Source organism: Gigantopelta aegis, chromosome 10 (genome assembly GCF_016097555.1).
Source record: "Gigantopelta aegis isolate Gae_Host chromosome 10, Gae_host_genome, whole genome shotgun sequence".
NCBI lineage: Eukaryota > Metazoa > Mollusca > Gastropoda > Neomphalida > Peltospiridae > Gigantopelta > Gigantopelta aegis.
In genome coordinates, this window is record NC_054708.1 from 7,611,298 (window position 1) to 7,630,644 (window position 19,347).

The 19,347-nt window shown below is 41.3% G+C and overlaps 1 protein-coding gene across 1 annotated transcript; it reads left to right on the plus strand.

Annotated features, from left to right (window-relative positions):
* The first annotated feature begins 2,660 nt into the window (after positions 1–2,660).
* LOC121382924 lies at positions 2,661–12,707 on the plus strand. The gene is made up of 2 exons (XM_041512604.1): positions 2,661–3,960; positions 12,550–12,707. Exons 1-2 carry the CDS (start codon positions 2,661–2,663, stop codon positions 12,705–12,707), a joined length of 1,458 nt encoding a protein of 485 aa, XP_041368538.1.
* Positions 12,708–19,347: the final 6,640 nt, after the last annotated feature.

The following is a 19,347-nucleotide window of genomic DNA, read 5'->3' on the forward strand; positions in this document are numbered from 1 at the left end:
CCATTTTTTATTCCGTTTCCATACATCTTATGTTGTTATCCGTTTTTAAATATGTTTACCAATTATTTTCTTACCTACATCCAGCTATGGTTTAAACATTTTGTCCAGGGCATGCATGAAGGAAGAAATGTTAATTAATCCCTACTGTTTTGATCTCCGTCCTGTCTGTCTGTCTGTCTGTCTGTCCCACATATAGTTTTCCGGATCTTTTTTCAACAACAGAATATTGAGCTGAAGTTTTGTGTATAGCTTTATCATGTACTGTTACAGATCAAGTTTGACTTTATGGCGATTTACCCATTTTTGACAGAGTTATGGTCCATTTAACTTAGGTGATACGAAAATCCTCAAACAAGTGCACCTCCCCCCCACGCAAGTGGTCTGGTCCGAACATCCCAACAGCCAATGGGATGGCCTAAATTCTTCTACTGTATACTGCTCTCTAGTTCCGGTCACATGACTGTAACTTCCTTCTTTTTCTCTTCGCGAAAGGGTCTGGACGTCTTTTGTTTGGCTCTGTTTTGGAGTCAACTTTTTTTATAAGACCTTTGGTTTTGTATTCGTGTTGGGTGAAATGTTTTTCACCTTATATTTCGTTAGCTTCGTATAGCTTCGTATGTTCTTCGCGTATTCGCTTGACTTTCAAGCGTTATTACATGAAATGTTGTTATATTGCCGGTTGTCGTGTCGGACGCCATTTGCAAAATGGCGTCTGTATTGACTGGCTTGGTGTTAGGTGGAATGTTTTTTTTTTCCACCTTATTCGTTACCTTTCGTATGTTTCGCGTATTTCGCTTGACTTGCCAAGTGTTAATTACATGAAATGTTATTATATTGCCGGTTGTCGTGTCGGACGCCATTTGCAAAATGGCGTCTTTGTTGACCGACTTTGTGTTTGTGTCATGGTTTCTTTTCTTTCTCTTTTCACAGATTGAAAACTTATTATCATGTCAGATGTTAATGTTCAGCGTCAGGTACGAGCGTGCCTACGCTGTAAGAAGTTCACTGCAGGCGGCGACCCTCATGAATTATGTCCGGGTTGCCGTGTTCCTTGTAGCCTCTCTTCGAGATGCGACCTGTGTTCGGGCCTGTCTACTGTCGAGTTCGCGGCTTACTTGAAGGTGCTGCTTCGGCGAGAGCCAAGAAAGTGGAATCTTCGCCGTCAATTGCGGACTCCATAGCAGATGTATTACGTTCGATGCTACCTACTATGCTGAAAGAGACTATGGCGTCAATGGCGGCCTTACCACAACCGGCGGGTTTGGGACCAGGTCCGGTTCAAGTCCCCTCTTCGGGGGGTGCGGCTCCAGGATGCAAGACTTCAGATGACAGGCCTGCAGTTACTACGCAGCCCTCGGACAAGCCGACTCAATCAGTTAGGCGTTCCACGGCCTCCAAGGATCACCGATCTTCAAAGTCATCTTCGGCGCAGCGGAGCCGGGAACGGAGCCGGGCTCGTAGCCGTTCCCCACGACCTGCACGTCTCCCTACGGGTTCCGTGGATCGGCAGCGCAGACCTTCTATTGACGCTTCAGAGGGTTCTCGACGGGACCGTCCACGGTCCGGTTCACCAGTGAATTCTGTTTCGGCGGATCGATTAGCCTGTGCTCGAGTGCTTCGAGACTTTGGAGATGCAGCGCCTACAGCGGTTTCCGTCATTGATGAGACTGAATCTTCTGATCATATGAATATGAGGGATTGCTTGGCGGCAGTCTATGACATGTTGCCGTCCTTGCCACATCCACCAACGCCGTCCAAGAAGGGACCGACACCGATGATAGCGACTGATGTCCCTCCGGAAGATGTGGTGATCCGTTCCTTGGCTGCCGGTACACTCGTATCCGAGGTGGCGACGGATTTAGACCGCACTTTTAAAGACACAGCGTCTTTCGTCGCCTTCCCGACTTGGGGTCACCGTATGTATCCGGTATTTGACATGACCTTTACAGATGTAGCTCCGTCCTTGGATGAAGACGTTCACCGTCTTGGGAAGTCGTCAACCGTGGATTTGACAGACAAACAAGTACAAGCCATGGATACTGCCCAGAGACGTTGCTTGTTTGTATTATCTTACTTGGACGTTTTCCTTGCGGCGATGGCCACCCAGGCAAAAGATGCACGGTGCTACGCGCTATTTCAGCAATCAGCGCAGATGCTAGCTTTCCTGACGTCTTCGGTGACTTCGATGTCCTCGATGTTAATGCAATATCGTCGCCAGGCTTATTTAAAGAAATCCACTTTGGATTTTCAGCATAAGAAGGAGCTGTTAGCTCAACCGTGGTCAGCAACTAAGCTTTTTGCAGGCAAAATTTCTGAGGTGGTGAAGGCCAATGATAAGGACCAACAGTCGACAGCAACTGTCAAAGCGTTGCAACTTATTTCAACATTGGAATCTACAAAGCGGAAGTCTACATTCACACCACAACCACCATCTAAACGCTGGAGAGGTTCCTTTCGAGGTCAACCTTCTCGAAGGTTTCCGGTCAGACGACCATCCGGTCCGCCAGCTCGGACCCAGGGGAAGCCTGGTCGACGTTGACGCCAGCCAACAGATCGTGGACTGCTCAGATTGCTTCAACCTACGCCTGCCCCTGATTTTGAACCAGAACAACGATTCGGTTTTGACGCTTCCGGTGTGTACCACACCGGTCGAAAGATCCATGGTCGGAAGTCGACTTCGCCGTTATTGGCGAAACTGGCAGACACTTTGCCAAGATCCGTTTGTCACGTCGATCTTGAAGACAGGGTATCGTCTGCAATTGTCTGCCATCCCTCCATTGACCACTTCACCTCGAGAACCGCGGCATTCCGTTGCGCAAATCAAGGTTCTACAGGAGTCCGTCAACAAGCTGGTGGAGAAGGGAGCCGTTCGCAGCATTTCGGAAGTACAATTAACACCCGGATTTTACTCGGACATCTTTCTCGTACCAAAGAAAGATTCTCCAGAGCTGCGAATGATTCACAACTTGGCGGTCTTCAACGACCGCTATCTGTCTCCTCCTCCGACCTTCAAGATGTTAACGTTGCGAGATATCATAGCCGTGATCAGACCGGGGGATTGGCTTGCCTCGCTAGATCTCAAGGACGCCTACCTGCACGTTCCGATGCATGCCGATTTCCATCACTACCTACGGTTTGTGCTACAGGGTCGGCATTACGAATGGAAAGTCCTGCCCTTTGGGATATCCATAGCGCCATGGCTGTTCACCAGAATCACGACTCCGATGTCACGCTTCCTGCATCGCAGAGGTATATCCTTTTACCCATACCTCGACGATTGCCTGATGAGGTGTCACAGCAAGACAGGGCTGACTGCACATGTTGCCTTCATCATGGACTTTCTCAAGCAGCTGGGTTGGATTATCAACATCGAGAAATCTCGACTGGCTCCCACACAGTCTCTACAGTTCATAGGCGCTTGGCTTCGACCCGACCTGGGCCTCGTTCAAGTTCCCTTAGACCGTTGGGAGAAGATCCAGACCATGATTGTCATAGCCCTCACCGCTCCAATGACCTTCCGCGGTTGGCAGAGTCTCCTGGGTCTCCTCACTTCTGCCCAGGATTTGACACTCAGAGGTCGTCTCCAGTTGCGGCGCTTGCAGATGTTTCTCAACCCGTTTGTTCGTTTCAACAATCCGGACTTGATCATCTCACTTCCAGACGATCTACGCTCCAGCCTGCAGTGGTGGCAGCTCCGATCGAACGTCTTAGAAGGTGTCTCTATGCGGGCCTTCATAGCCACTCATCACCTATTCGTCGACGCGTCACTGGAAGGTTGGGGAGCCCATCTAAGCAACCAGACTACTTCAGGGCTGTGGTCTCCCGTCGAACTCGGACTCCACATCAACCTGTTAGAGTTGTTGGCAGTCTACTACGCTATCCTTCATTGGCGACAGATGTTGACGGAAGCCTCTCTCATGGTGGCCACAGACAGTACGACCGCGGCGGCTTACATCAATCGTCAGGGCGGAACTCACTCCAGCAGTCTGCTGCAGTTGACTTATCGTCTCTACAAGCTGGTCGACGAAATTCCGTTGCAACTTCGGGCTCGTCATATTCCAGGGGTTTGCAATGTACTAGCCGACACTTTGTCCCGGCCGTCGTCTCCACAGCCGACGGAGTGGATGCTCCATCCGGAAGCGTTTCGATGGGTGTGCGACAGACTTTGGACACCAAACATCGATCTTTTCGCCACACGATTCAACCATCAGCTGAGGGTTTACGTGTCTCCGGTGCCGGATCCCGAAGCTCTGGATCTCGACGCATTGGCCATCAGCTGGGAACAGATGGACGCGTACGCTTTTCCTCCACCAATCCTCCTTCCAAGGGTGCTTCAGAGGTTTCAGCTGTACCATTGTCGCCTGTTGCTCATTGCTCCGATGTGGCCATCCAGGATGTGGTATCCAGATCTAATACGTCTTGCCGATCCACATCCTTTACCGCTGCCAGACTGGGATCATCTGTTGCTGCATCCCACGTCAAGACTGTACCATCCACGTCCGCAGTTGTTCCAACTGCACGCGTGGACTTTATCTCCAAGAGTTTGAGGAAGAAAGGTTTTTCTTCACAGTCTACGGCGGCCATTTTGAAAGCGCACAGATCATCTACTACTGCGGCTTACAACGTCAGATGGCTTTGCTTTCACCGATGGTGTGTTAGAAAAAAGATCAAACCTCAGACGATACAGATACCTCGTCTTGCTGATTTTTTGCTATATCTGCGGACCACTTTACGATTGAAGGGGTCTACCATCGCTGGGTACGTTTCGGTCATCGCTACTGTTCGTGATGTAACTACTGGAACGAAGTTATCGGGTATTCCTGAGATCCATAAAATGATCAAAGGTTTTCGCCTTGAAGATCAAGTACACCGGTTTCGGCCACCAAGATGGGACCTGAATTTGGTGTTACGAGCGTTATCGACTGCACCTTATGAGCCGATCGAGTCCTCTTCCCTGCAAGATTTGACACGGAAGACGGTGTTTTTACTCGGTTTCGCCACAGCTGCTCGTGTCTCAGAACTTCATGCTCTTGATGTCGATTTGGTACGTTTTCACCGAGATCGGCGTGCAGTCAACTTGGGGTTACTCATGAACTTTATTGCAAAGAATCAGTTACCAGACCAAGCGCCTCGCTCGTATGTTGTGCAGGCCCTCTCCTCTATCGTTGGTCCGGCGGACGTTGAGGACTTGGCGTTGTGCCCTGTTAGAGCCTTGCACCAGTACATCGAGAGGACCAGATCTTTTCGACAACATCGTAAAAGACTTTTCCTTTCCTGTAACCAGAGTCGGTTGAGGGATATTACCAAGAACACGGTGGCCACCTGGATCCGGTCTTCTATCCTGACCGCGTATCAGAAGGAGGGTTTACCTGCTCCGTCTGCTTCCAATCCGCATGAACTTCGTGCCTTGGCTGCCACGATGTCCCTGCATTGCAACACATCCATTCAGCACATCATCACTGGCTGTTTCTGGGCGACGGACTCCATCTTTGCCAACTATTATCTGAGGGATATCTCCACAGAAGACGTTGAGGGGTTCCATCATCTGGGTCCGGTTGTTGCTGCACAGACTCTGTTGAATACAAGCCATCCTCGTCGCCGTTGATGTCTGTCTGATTCTGGGCTGCATACCGAGATGTCCACCGAATCGACAGGTGAGGATTGCTTAGACTTTTGTTCTTTTGCACAGTTCACGCACTGGTGCCGGAACTTTTGTCTCGATAACCTTAACCCTTCACTGCATGTGGTTATTGGCTGTCGTTATTGAACTAACAGATCTTTGGTGTACTAGACAGAAAACATTCGGGGGTCTTGTTTTGTTCAATGTTCTGACGGATGCACCTCATTAGGTTGTCGCTTGTTATTGAAAAACTATAACACTTCAATACGTGAGGGTTACCTAACACCTGCATCCCTGGTGGCTACGTCTTCCCACCCTGTCAGAACCAGCATAAGATGTGGCTTCCGCCTCCTGGTTCATGTGTTCTAGGAGCCGTACCGCCACTGCTGACGGATGCCACCATTCTGGTTGTTGTTACTAACATCACCTGCATTGGTCTGTGACGGGCATCCCTAGGAGGAGGGTTTACCAAGGTTGGCCTTATTCTTCCACTAGTCAGCCTCTTTCCGGTTGGGGAGTTATCACAAGCATCTACGGATCTCGGCACCCACCACCATCTGTTGAATGCTGCACTTGTTTGAGGACAGGTAATGTCTATAGAAATGGAGAAAACTTGAGTGTTTTCTCTTTTATAGATACATTACCTGTCCTCAAGATTCATCCCGCCCGGGCCTCCCCGCTTCCTGTTCTCCGTGCGATGCGCTCATGGAAAAAGAAGGAAGTTACAGTCATGTGACCGGAACTAGAGAGCAGTATACAGTAGAAGAATTTAGTTATATAACATTTTATTTACAGTTATATAACATTTTATTTAGTTATATAACATTTTATTTACAGTTATATAACATTTTATTTACAGTTATATAACCTTAGATGATATGTTTGAAATGACTGGGTTAATATACTCATCATTAAGCCTACCTTTAAAGGGACATTCCTGAGTTTGCTGCATTGTAAGATGTTTCCAACTAATAAAATATTTCTATGATTAAACTTTCAAATTAAATATATTTTCTTGTTTAGAATATTAGTGTCTGTATATTCAATGTGTTTATGGTCGTCTTATATTTGTAAGAAGCCCAAACTGGAATTTGTCATCAAATAATTTCGTACATACGAAAAAACTAATTTTAGGGAATAAAATGAAATGTAACCTAGTACAAATATTTGAACGATCATAAACACGTTTAATATACAGCCACTAATATTTTATGCAGAAAAATATATTTTATATGTATTTACAATCGTTAAAAGTCTGTTAGTCAATGACGTCTTAAAAGTTGCAGCAAACTCAGGAATGTCCCTTTAACACCAATCGGCAACAAGGGAAATTTAATAATGATGTATTTTCATAGAGAGATATATTTAATATACGTGCCTAAACCATTTAGGTATTTTTGTCCTACTATGTGATTGTATAACCCCCCCCCCCCAAAAAAAAAAAAAACGTGTTTGCGCCACCACCCCCATACCATTCCTACAGACCTAATACTATTGTAATGGGAAATAACCTAAAGTGTCTATGGAGGAAATCGAAATAGTACAGTAGCTGAGTGTCTCAACACAATAATAAAATATTGAAATTTATCCTTGTTATGAGACGCCAGGACCCCGTACCCTGATAAAAATCCTAGTGGGGGGGGGGGGGGGGGGCACTACTTTTTATAAACAAATGAAACACTATATAAATTAAACCCTGAGATGTGTATGCTATTGTCAGGAGTAAAAAGAAAAAGTGAGATTCCCCCCGGAGGGTACAGCCCTTGACTCGGTTGAGTGCTCGCCTTATTGGGTTTATTCCAACCAGTGCACAACTGCTTTTCTGAAGCCTTAACCACTGGTTCATATCATCATTAATACTACATCAGATGTTACAAACATCCACATTACTGACCTTGGGTATCGAATTAAAATCGGTGACCATTTATACAGGTGTAGTTTTTAAACTGTACAAACACCGTTGAAAACATTTGTAGTATGTCTTGAATGTACTTCGTTATTATGTTAATAACCGGTGTGTTGGAAAAGGTAGGTTCCAAACTATGACCAGCAGAAGTAGTTCACTAACAGAACCTATAAATGTGTATTATTGATGTAAGCACGCGGCGTATATACCCGGCGAATGAAAGTGTTCTCAAACACCTCTTTAAATATTTGACTAGAGCTTTTCGATCACAAGTGGGAAACCTCGTATACGGGTTCAACGAGGTGATCAGCATTAGGGAATATATACTTGCTTAAAAAGAAAAAAGAAACTGCGTTTGTAAATCTTGTCATTTTTAATGATTTAAAAACTAATTCATCATCACTGATACACAGCACTAAACTGCCCTGAAAATCCGTAGTTGAGCATCTTTATTATAACCTCCGCCCCTCTCTAACAGATCTTGTTCCCTTTGGAAGCTCTACTCATTTGATTTCGGTAACTCAAACTTACCCTTTTTAGAATTTTGTTGACTAGTTATATGTCTTCCCACTCCCGAATGAAATTCTGGATTCTCCCTATAATAAGATAATCGTATAATTCTTGCCAAAAGGAAATTACAGAGAGAGAGAGAGAGTACTTAAATTGCGTGAAAAAATTAGATTTTTAAAAGTTATTTTGTTTTCATATTTCATTGTTATCAATTGACAGTATCTAAATTAAATCGGATCATGGCGTCTATACTGCCTTCGAGAGGTAATAGATCAGAGCAAAAGCAACGTTATTCCGTGTCCTAATGACCCTACACTCGACTAATCAAAACACTGCTATAATAAACCTTCATAAATACTTAAAGCTGCAAAGTTCATCATCCATCTGGATACAGGAGGATTTCAAGGTAAAATTGGTATTAAGATCTGATTATTGATCAGATTTTATTCGACGTATTTTGTAAATAATACACGTACAGTCTCTCTTTCTCTCTCTCTCTCTCTCTCTCTCTCTCTCTCTCTCTCTCTCTCTCTCTCTCTCTCTCTCTCTCTCTCTCTCTCTCTCTCTCTCTCTCTTTCTATATATATATATATATATATATATATATATATATATATATATATATATATATATATATATATATATATATATATATATATATATATATATAGTGTTGTGGCCGCGTCCCAAGGATATTAACAAAGTCCAGAGAATACAAATAACATCCACAAGTGACAAAGACGAAGTTTTCCAGTTTTCTGAATTATAAATTTATTTAAAGGTGATGAGTAAACGGAAATAGAGTTAATGTTCACAGGTAAGTTTCCAACATATAGATGGATAAATCTCTTCCTTTCAGATAGTTATATTAAACCAGTGAGGACCATCTCCAATAAATGTAAACAGCTTGCAGTTGCTTATAAATATTGCTTCCATAAAACAAGTTAATTAAATAAAGATGGTAAAGTTAATAAAATTTGATTTTAAAAATATAAGTAAAAGTTATTCCAGTGTCAGTTTAAATGTATGCAATGTAAGAAAGTTGGACAAGGGGACATGTCTTTAATGTTTGTTTGTCAGACCGCGAACAAGTGAGAGAACAACCGTTGATGTCCATTGACGTCAGCCTTTTATACTTTTTCTTAAGTACCACGTGACGTCATAACAGCCAATCAGAAATTACGTCACGCTAGGAAGAGATCTACCGTTACAAAATAAATATCATTTCATTTAATAATTACGTTATGCACACAATTGCTCAATAAATAAAGTAAATGCTTTTTGGTCCAGCTTCCGTTTGCAGTTTACAGTTTGTAAATGCACACTTTAAATCCTACCAAATTTCAACTTTTGTAAATACGTCAGTTTAGCCCATAGCAAAAGCATTACCAACTTGAAATAATTAATTCTGCGAATCTCTAAAGTGCATAAAGATAAAACTAACATTTCTTAATTGCTTTTTTAGTCTAAAATTTGCGTAAAACAATTTTACAGAAAAAGCCTTTAGAATATTTATAAAAACGACATTATTAACCAGGCACAAAACACGCTCATTTTGCATAGCAAATACATTGGGAATTCAAGTTAATAATACAAACAAATTCTAATGTGCATAAATATGAGACTATTATTACACAATTGCTTTTTTGGTCTAATTTCAATATAAAATAGTTTTAATGAAAAAGCCTTTGGGATTATTGTGAAAACGACATTATTCACTAGGCACAAAGACACGCTAAAGTGCATTGCAAATACATTGGGAATTCGAGCTAATAATACAAACAAATTCTAATGTGCATAAATACGAGACTATTACTACACAATTGCTTTTTTGGTCTGATTTCATATAAAATAGTTTTAATGAAAAAGCCTTTGGGAATATTATAAAAACAACATTTTTATACTGTTGTTTACAAACATTGTGTACCGATATATCAGACCTTAGCAACCAGTATGTTTTAAACAGGTTCTCAGCGTACAAGGATATAGTTACTAAAAGCACTAATATTACAGTAATCACTTTTACAGTTATTACTTCACTTAATTAATAAAATGATTTGCCATAATGTACAAAGAATATTAGGATACGTTTAACTAAGAAAATAGCTAATCGATCGTACAAGTTTTGGCAATCTAATTAAAATTAGCTCCACAATTACATGTGGATCTAACACCAGCCAGTTGGAGCTCATGTCCACCAATCAAAACCTTACTTGCAGAATCCTGCCAGTGATTTAAAACTAACAACACTGCGTAGTCCCCAATGTCCAGGTAACATTTCGTCTGTAAATAATAATTTAAATATTGACCAATCACACTTCGCCTTTTATAACGTTATTTGGGAGCATACAAATTCTAAAAATATCGGGCGAGTCTATTTTAGTGGCCGCAGTACAGCGAACCATACCAATACGTAAAGGGTGGGTTATCAGTCTTCAATTTTACATTACAAATTATTTATTTATTTATAAAAAAAACCCAACTAAATCAGTCTTCAGTTTTACATTACAAATTATTTATTTTATAAAATAAAACATGTTTTAGGGTATTCGTAATTCACACAAAACATGTCGTATACCCTCAGGATAATTCCGAATGTTTTCAAATTATTTTTAAATCACTGGCAGAATTCTGCAAGTAAGGTTTTGATTGGTGTACATGAGCTCCAACTGGCTGGTGTTAGATCCACATGTAATTGTGGAGCTAATTTTAATTAGATTGAAGTTTTGGAGGAAAATAAACTTTACTGAAGGGCAAGGTCAATCCCGGCAGCCATGTCAAAACAGTCGATCAAACGGAAATGTATCCCAGGCTTATTTATGAGCCCATGGAATGTTTTCAGTGTGTAAGTACACACACTTTGCAGTTATGGAAATATTTACATCAATAATATTAATGTCAACGTTGTGTCATAGTTTTTATATGCACAGGACTTTGGGAATTAAATAAAGTCGAAGACCGCAAGACCAAAACACGGACGTCAAACATTAAATTAACACATTTAGCGATCGTAATATACTAATATCCCATAAATAAATTACGGCAACTATTTACAAACATAATTTCTTACACTATAAACAAATTATTATGAAATACAACTAAATGTAGCTCGCGTTGTGCATCCAAACGATCACTAATAACAATAGTTACGCAATTTCGTTTTTGCCTATAGTACGCGACACGACAAACGGCACTACTAAGAATTTCATTAAACAATAACTATAATAAATGGCATCGTTCCAGACATTACTGAATACAAGCAAATATGCAAATAATTACTACTAAATGTAAAAATAAATATTGTGTTTTGTCCAATATTAAAATTACTTCAGAAAGGTCCACGTCACAGCAGTTACGAAAATTGTTGGGACAGCCATGACAATATAGGCATATATATATATATATATATATATATATATATATATATATATATATATATATATATATATATATATATTGGGGCCAGGATTTATCTCAATCGGTTGAGTGCTCGCTTGAGGTGCTTGCTTTTTTCTCGTCCTAACCAGTGTATCACAACCGGTCTGTGAGAAAGTGCATATAAAAGAACCCTTGCTGTATTAAGAAAAATGTAACCGGTTTCCTCTGATGACTACGTGTTAGAATTACCAAATGTTTGACATCCAGTAGCCGATGATTAATTAATCAATGTGCTCAGTTCGTAGACCTCTTGGAAGAGCTGTTTATTTCTCCTCGTCTCAACCAGTGTCCCACGACTAATATACTGAACAGCATTGAAAACGCACCACCAGTTGATGATAACAAATGTGAATGGGGCGTATATCAGCATTAAAAATATCAATGAATAAGTACCGTACTACCTTATAGACCATGTATGACGATAAATAACTTACAAAAATTATTGCCTCCATGAAAAAACAACACCAAAACACAACATATCGCATGCATAGCATGGAAAACGTAAATTGAATGTGCAAATCATGCTGATTGGGGCTATAAAAGATGGTCTCTGAAAAGCCACTTTCATTCATGAAGTAGTCTTTGAGGGAACGTTAAACAAGTGATGGCAAGGTTGACAGCTGAGGAACGCGAACGTGCCTTAGGCATGCTTCAAGTAGGCATTTATAGTAGAGTCATCGCACAGCGGTTTGGATGCCACCATTCAACAATCACTAGACTCCACAGGAGATACCAGCAGACAGGAACCACCAAGGACCGTCCACGTCCAACGACGTGTTACGACACCACGACGACAAGATCATCATATTGTTCGCCTCCATATTATTCGTGATCGAACGCTGTCAGCTGCCAGGACTGCACCAACTGTTCAAGATCGACGAGGGGTTATCAGCACAGACACTGTGCGTCGCCGTCTTCTGTCTGCTGGGCTGCGTGCTCAACGACCATATGTTGGACCTATCCTGACTGATCGACATCGAAATGAGCGCCGACGTTTGGCAGGAAGCTATTGTCATTGTAGATTACAACGTTGGAATGGTGTACTATTCTCTGACGAATCCCTTTTCTATTTAAGGAATGCTGATGGTCGGTTGCGGGTGTGGCGTAGGCGTGGAGAACGTTACCACAATGACTGCCTTGTCCAGACGGATCGATGAGGTGGAGGGAGTGTCATGGTGTGGGACGGGATCAGTTATCACCGAACAGCACTCCATGTTTGCCGTGGTAGAATGAATGCCATTTACTACCGGGACAACGTCTTGCAAAATCACGTCATTCCCTTCTTTCATCAGCATCGGGATATGCACATATTTCAGTAAGACAACGCCCGAGCGCACACAGCACGTGTTACAACACAGTTTCTAGCGATCAATAATGTCCCTTTGCTTGAATGGCCAGCACCGTCCCCTGATTTATTTCCAATGGAGAATCTTTGGGATTACCCTGGTCCACGCATCTCACGTGGTCCACAAATGAATAACGTTAGAGAACTGGAAAACGCACTACAGCAGGAGTGGAATGCTATCCCCCAGAACACTATTCGCAGACTTATCGGGTCGATGAGAAGACGTTGTATGGCTTGTGTTGCTACAGATGGTGGTCATACGCGCTATTTACTGTTCATTGTGACCTCACGTGTCTTTCATATGTAGATGAATTAAAACTAATCAATGATTGTGCATCCTTTTTTGTTGTTATCATTATCAATCATTCATCTATTGCTGTTTACAACAAAAACATTTATTGCTCATGTTCGAAATCCGAACATTTCTTGGTGATGCGTTTTCAATGCTGTTCAGTATATATCTACTTTGTTTGGGAAAATGCGTTAAAACATTATCTTACTACTAATGAAAAAAATGTAGGAGGGTTTCTCTGATGACTGTGTCAGAATTATTTCACATCGATCAGCCGATGTTTAATTAATCGATGTGTTCTAAAGTTATGGTTAAATAAAACAAGCCATGTTTCTTCTTTCTTTCTTTTCTTTTTTCCTTATGACTATACACACGTTTTTGACCCACGGAATGTCAATATGTACGCAAGCTCTACACACATTCAGACTACTATACGGTTATATGATCCACCAGAAGAAAGCATCAGCCGTATAGTGTATTCATTCAGCAGAATAGAACAGTGTGGAGGAAGGTCGTCTGGTTGTCAATGAAAAAACTCGTTCTGCAAGTATCAGCCTGTCTCTGTGGAGTTCGGGGTGGGATGTAGTCTAGTGGTAGAGCGTTCGCCGTCATTCGCTTGTAACAGTTAAAGTTTGTTTTGTTTAACGACACCACTGGGGTACATTGATTTATTAATCAACAGCTATTGGATGTCAACCATTTGGTAATTTTTACATATAGTCTTACACAGGAAAGTCGCTAATTTTTGTCCATTAGTAGCAAGGGGTCTTTTATATATGCACTTTCCCACAAACAGGAAAGCACATACCACGGCCTTTGTACAAGTTATAGTGCAATGGCTAGAACGAGAAATAGCCCAATGGGTCCACCGATGGGGATCGATCCTAAACCGACCGCGCATCAAGAGAGCACTTTACCGACTGAGCTAGATCCTTTTTTTTTCTCTCTTTCAAAAGCAATTGTAATTCATTGAAATGAGAGGATTTTTTTTTTTAGAATTTATTGATTTCCTGTTGACTCGGCAAGTAAACCAACGATTTAATATCTTGCTAGTGATTTGCTACCATTATAATAGTTTCATTAGTAACACTTGGAAAGAATGTGGTGGTAGCACGCAGTTTAACAATCAACTAGACTAGACTAGACTAGACAAATTTGGCCCCTGGGTATATCAGTTTTCTAGCCGTTTGACTAGAGGCTCATATAGACTGGATGCGGTGCGTGCATGCGGTCCATCTAAAACAGTCGAGATACATTTGTTTTAATGAGAGCGTCTACACTGGATGTGTGTGATGCGTGCCTCTGCAAAATGCATACGGCCAGTCACAATGACATAATCGTATATAGTGTATATGCCCAAACGCAAACCGCAGACGCAACAATCGCGCCGCGGCAGACACGCGCCGCATCCAGTCTATATGAGCCTTAAGAAAAACTAAATTCGCAAGATCATCAATACTGTAAGATTCATGGGAAATAAATAACTAGACATAAGTAAGATAATCTTTTCTCACTTATATGTTATGAATTTTAATTTTAGCGTGTTTGAATATCCTTCCAACAACAACCAAAAGGTCAAATGTGGATACCCAACCCCAGGCACATGTTTTGTCAAATGTTGTTGAATATCCTTTGCGGATCCATTGGGTTTTCCCGTCCCAACCAGTCCCCCACGACTGCTATATTAAAGACCTTGGTATCTGCTGTCCTGTCTGGGAAAATGCACATATCAGATCCCTTGCTGCTAATGGAAAATGTAGCGGGTTTGCTCTGAAGTCTACGTGTCAGAATTACACACGTTTGACATCCAGTAGCTGATGATGGTTAGTTAATCAATGTTCTCTAGTAGTGTTGTGAAACCAAATAAACTTTAACTGTTTAAAACACAGATTACGGTTCATGCACAATACATTATCAACAAACCTTTATAGTATATACTAGTAGCGTGTTCTTCAGCTCGGTATTCCCAAATAAGTAATCAGTATGTTTTCAAAATCTTATTTTTATTTTTATGAATATCTGATGAGCAATCAAAATACTCTTCTGATGATACACATTTCTGTCGTTTGTTTGCAAAACGATATTGTATCTTATTCCAATGGTGGGTTCTTGGTACATTGGAGTAAACATAAACTGTTTGTTTGTCGGATAGGACTCCTGTGGTGTGTAACTATTTTCAATTACGGCAGCACCGAGATAACAATGCAGCTTTTGTTGGAGGGTATCACGTTATTAAATTGATTGTATCTCTCTCATAATTGTTTAATGTGTAACATGTTCTGTGCTGATCACTCAAGGGTGTCCGTCTCAACGCCAGAACGCCGGCTATCTATCAAGGACGTCCGGGTGGGAATCTGTCGACGCAGCAGTCGGTGTGAATGGAGTAGACGAGGTGTGTAATACAAAGGTTATTACACGGGTGTGTGTTTGCCTTGAGAAATTTACGAAAATAGTTTTCGAATGCAGCGCAAAAGCATAATTACTATTAAATAAGCTGTTATTATATTTCAAACATGGTAAATGTGCCTAGAGCAGTGGTTCTGAATACAATGCTAGCTCAGCGTATCCCTTGGTTTCAGTGTGAGGCACCACGTATACCTTGGTTTCAGTGTGAGACATCACGTATCCCTTGGTTTCAGTGTGAGGCACCACGTCTCCCTTGGTTTTAGTGTGAGACATCACGTATCCCTTGGTTTCAGTGTGAGGCACCACGTATACTTTGGTTTTAGTGTGAGAGATCACGTATCCCTTGGTTTCAGTGTGAGGCACCACGTATACCTTGGTTTCAGTGTGAGACATCACGTATCCCTTGGTTTCAGTGTGAGGCACCACGTATCCCTTGGTTTCAGTGTGAGATATCACGTATCCCTTGGTTTCAGTGTGAGGCACCACGTCTCCCTTGGTCTTAGTGTGAGGCACCACGTCTCCCTTGGTTTCAGTGTGAGATATCACGTATCCCTTGGTTTCAGTGTGAGATATCACGTATCCCTTGGTTTCAGTATGAGGCACCACGTCTCCCTTGGTCTTAGTGTGAGGCACCACGTATCCCTTGGTTTCAATGCGAGGTACCATGTATCCCGTGGTTTCAGTGCGAGGCACCACGTATCCCTTGGTTTCAGTGTGAGGCACCACGTATCCCTTGGTTTCAGTGCACGGCACCATGTATCCCTTTGTTTCAGTATGAGGCACCACATCTCCCTTGGTCTTAGTGTGGGGCCAGGTATAGCTCACAGGAAGAGCGCTCGCCCGTCAGGTTCTTCAGGGCCCGTGGTATGTACTGTACTGTCTATGGGAAAGTGCACATTTAAAAGATCCCTTGCTTCTTTATCAGTAGATAACCCATGTGGTTGTAATGTTTTAATATATATATATATATTAAAATAAAACCCCAGAAGGGAACGTTTTATGAAAGTAACACTCACATGCATGTTATATGTCCGGCTGCGAGCTGTATCGACAGGGTACATTTAGTACCTCCATATCATCTAGCAGTCGCTACAATGCGGCTAACAACGACAAGCTTTAACCTAATTTTAAAAAATAAAAATGGGTTTTATATCATTATTAATGATTACTGCTTTCCAACATATTAAACATCACTGATATTAATATTGTTGCATGTAAATAGTTCGTGTTTCCATTTTAACATGCGTGCCCATCGCTTGTTACTATGGTTCAGAACATAGGCTGCGGAAGTTGTCGGGGGGGGGGGGGGGGGGCGATGCAGCTATATATTAATTCAGTTATGGGTGCAGTGTCCCCCTGCCCCTCTTACCTCTTCCGATACCTATTCATATAAAACGTATATAAATTCAAAGCTCCAAAAGGGTTGGAGTGTCGCAATACGAAAACAAAAATAAAAATAAAAATATGATATACGGTAATTATATGTCTGTTTTCCCACGAGTGCTCATATCAACGCAATGTGATCAGAGATACATATAAGACTGAGTAAATGTGTCCATGAATAGATGTCGGTGGTAGCGACAGTGAAGCAACTATAAAGTTTGGGTAGCTCAAATGTTTTGTGTTGTACCTCGGTCACTGCAACTTTCATAGAAAAAACAACAACACCTATTACGTTTCTGTGTACTAATAAAAATATATGTCGTAAAATGAGTAGGGGTCCCTCAATGAATTTTTTTTTTTTTTTTTAAATAATCCAAAAATAAAATTTTGCCCTTCTATTCAAATCAACAAGCAGATCACACACATAGAGGGTATCAGCTGCACACATATACTATTCCTATTACTTCTTCCAGGTAACACTCCACCACATCTACGCTCAGACTATTTGTCATTGTATGTTCCAGGTGTAGCAAACTTCACAATACCGGGTATATAAATCTTGTTTATGATCATCAACGCACATGGCGTCGGAAGCGGGAGAGACAGGGCAGGGGACAGTAGGCGATGACGAATTATAACTTTATGAACTCTATTGTCCACATTTGTAATACAATGTTCGAGGAATTCGTCTTTTGTCAGATTCATCATTTACCGTTTTACAACAATATTGTTGAAGGTGGACTGAAGTATTCGGTTTGAACCAAATATTTCTGACTGCCACCATGCCATGTGTGTATTAAGTCCATAACAATAATAACAATAACTTGAGTACTGGTTTTATCCTGGACATGTCAACGGACCACATTTCTTTGGCCAGCAATATATTGTTGTTAGAGACCTGGAGATACCTGCAGGTAATGACTGGCTATTAACACCTGTGTCGGACGGTTTCACATTAACCAGCGTGTAACCTGACCGGTGTCGTCAAACCAACCGTGCTTATCGCACGCAAATGCATGTCAATGGTGGAATGGCGCAGAAACCCTGCTGTGAAAATAGACTAAACATTTAATAAACTCCCGGAGGCCAAGGTCGAAAGGGTGTCCGTCCCGAAACTGCCGTCCAGTCGGGGTTGAAGTGTTATGCCCCGTTCGTGTCAGTGTAACCGAGTTATGTAAATATATTTGCATTAAATTAAGCCGTGAATAAAATACTTTGAAAATTGTTATTTAGAACATCGTAAAAATGTCAAATATGGACATCTGATTTTTGGGGGAGATGGATGGTTCTCTCGTGCTTTGAAAAAGTAATATGCTTTTAGACTGTTTGTGTTATGTTATAAAATATAGATGCTGCTGCTGCTGATGATGATGATGACGATGATGATGACAATGATGAAGGTGTAATGATGATGATGACAATGATGAAGGTGTAATGATGATGATGACAATGATGAAGGTGTAATGATGATTCGTTAGTTGTTGGTTGGTTGGGTGGTTGATGATGATGTATTTATTTATTTATGTATTGGTTGGTTGGTTGGTTGGTTGGTTTGTTGGTTGGTTTATTGGTTGGTTGGTTCATTGGTTGGTTTGTTCATTGGTTGGTTGGTTTGTTCATTGAGTGTTTTGTTCATTGGTTGGTTGGTTGGTTTGTTCATTGGCTGGTTGGTTGGTTGGTTCGTTCATTGGTTGGTTTGTTGATTGGTTGGTTCTTGATTGAATATTTTAGTAATATTAGTAACGTGATTCCTCCCGTCATTTATCATTCAATAAATAGAAAAAGCCTTTACCCACTTCCGGTATGATAAGGTTATTATAGAACGTTAGACGTAACCTAAACCAGACGATTACGAAACGTCTCGTCTGTAATGGATGTCCATTGCAGGCATTTCGAAACTGGACGGATTATTTTGTCAACGGCTGACTACCCAGAATTATATGATATACTTAATAGGGGTTCACGTATAGATCTTTTGAGGATCCTGTACTAATAATGTTTAATGAGATAGACACCACACATAATAATAAATAAACAAACAAATAAGTAATTTATATTTAATAAATAAATAAATAAATAAATACTACAAAAAAAAACGTTAATAAGATATATGTTGTTATTGTTGTTTTTGTTTTGTTTGTTTGTTGGGGGGGGGGGGGTAAATTTAACAATGTTGGATCTTAATTTATTTCCATGAACACTCACCATTCACGTAATACTGACCTTGTTGTGCATGCAAACACAATGCACAAAGACTGACTTGTTTCACCATGTCAAATCACGAATTACAAACACCGACTTCAGCAACAAGACAGTTTGATATTGGTACAAAAAGGCCAACCTCGGTCAAATTGCTGACCAGACGCCAGATCGATCTAATTTTTCCCCCTCACAATAGTTATTGGGTTCTTTGTTAGCAGTCATTTGTTTCGAGTGGTGGCCTTGTG

What these genes read in the sequence shown, in the direction of transcription:
- LOC121382924 (XM_041512604.1), top strand. Translation starts at nt 2,661, where the DNA reads ATGGTCGGAAGTCGACTTCGCCGTTATTGGCGAAACTGGCAGACACTT. An exon ending in CGCGGCGGCTTACATCAATC is followed by an intron (nt 3,961 to 12,549) that starts GTCAGGGCGGAA and finishes TTTCTATTTAAG; the next exon opens with GAATGCTGATGGTCGGTTGC.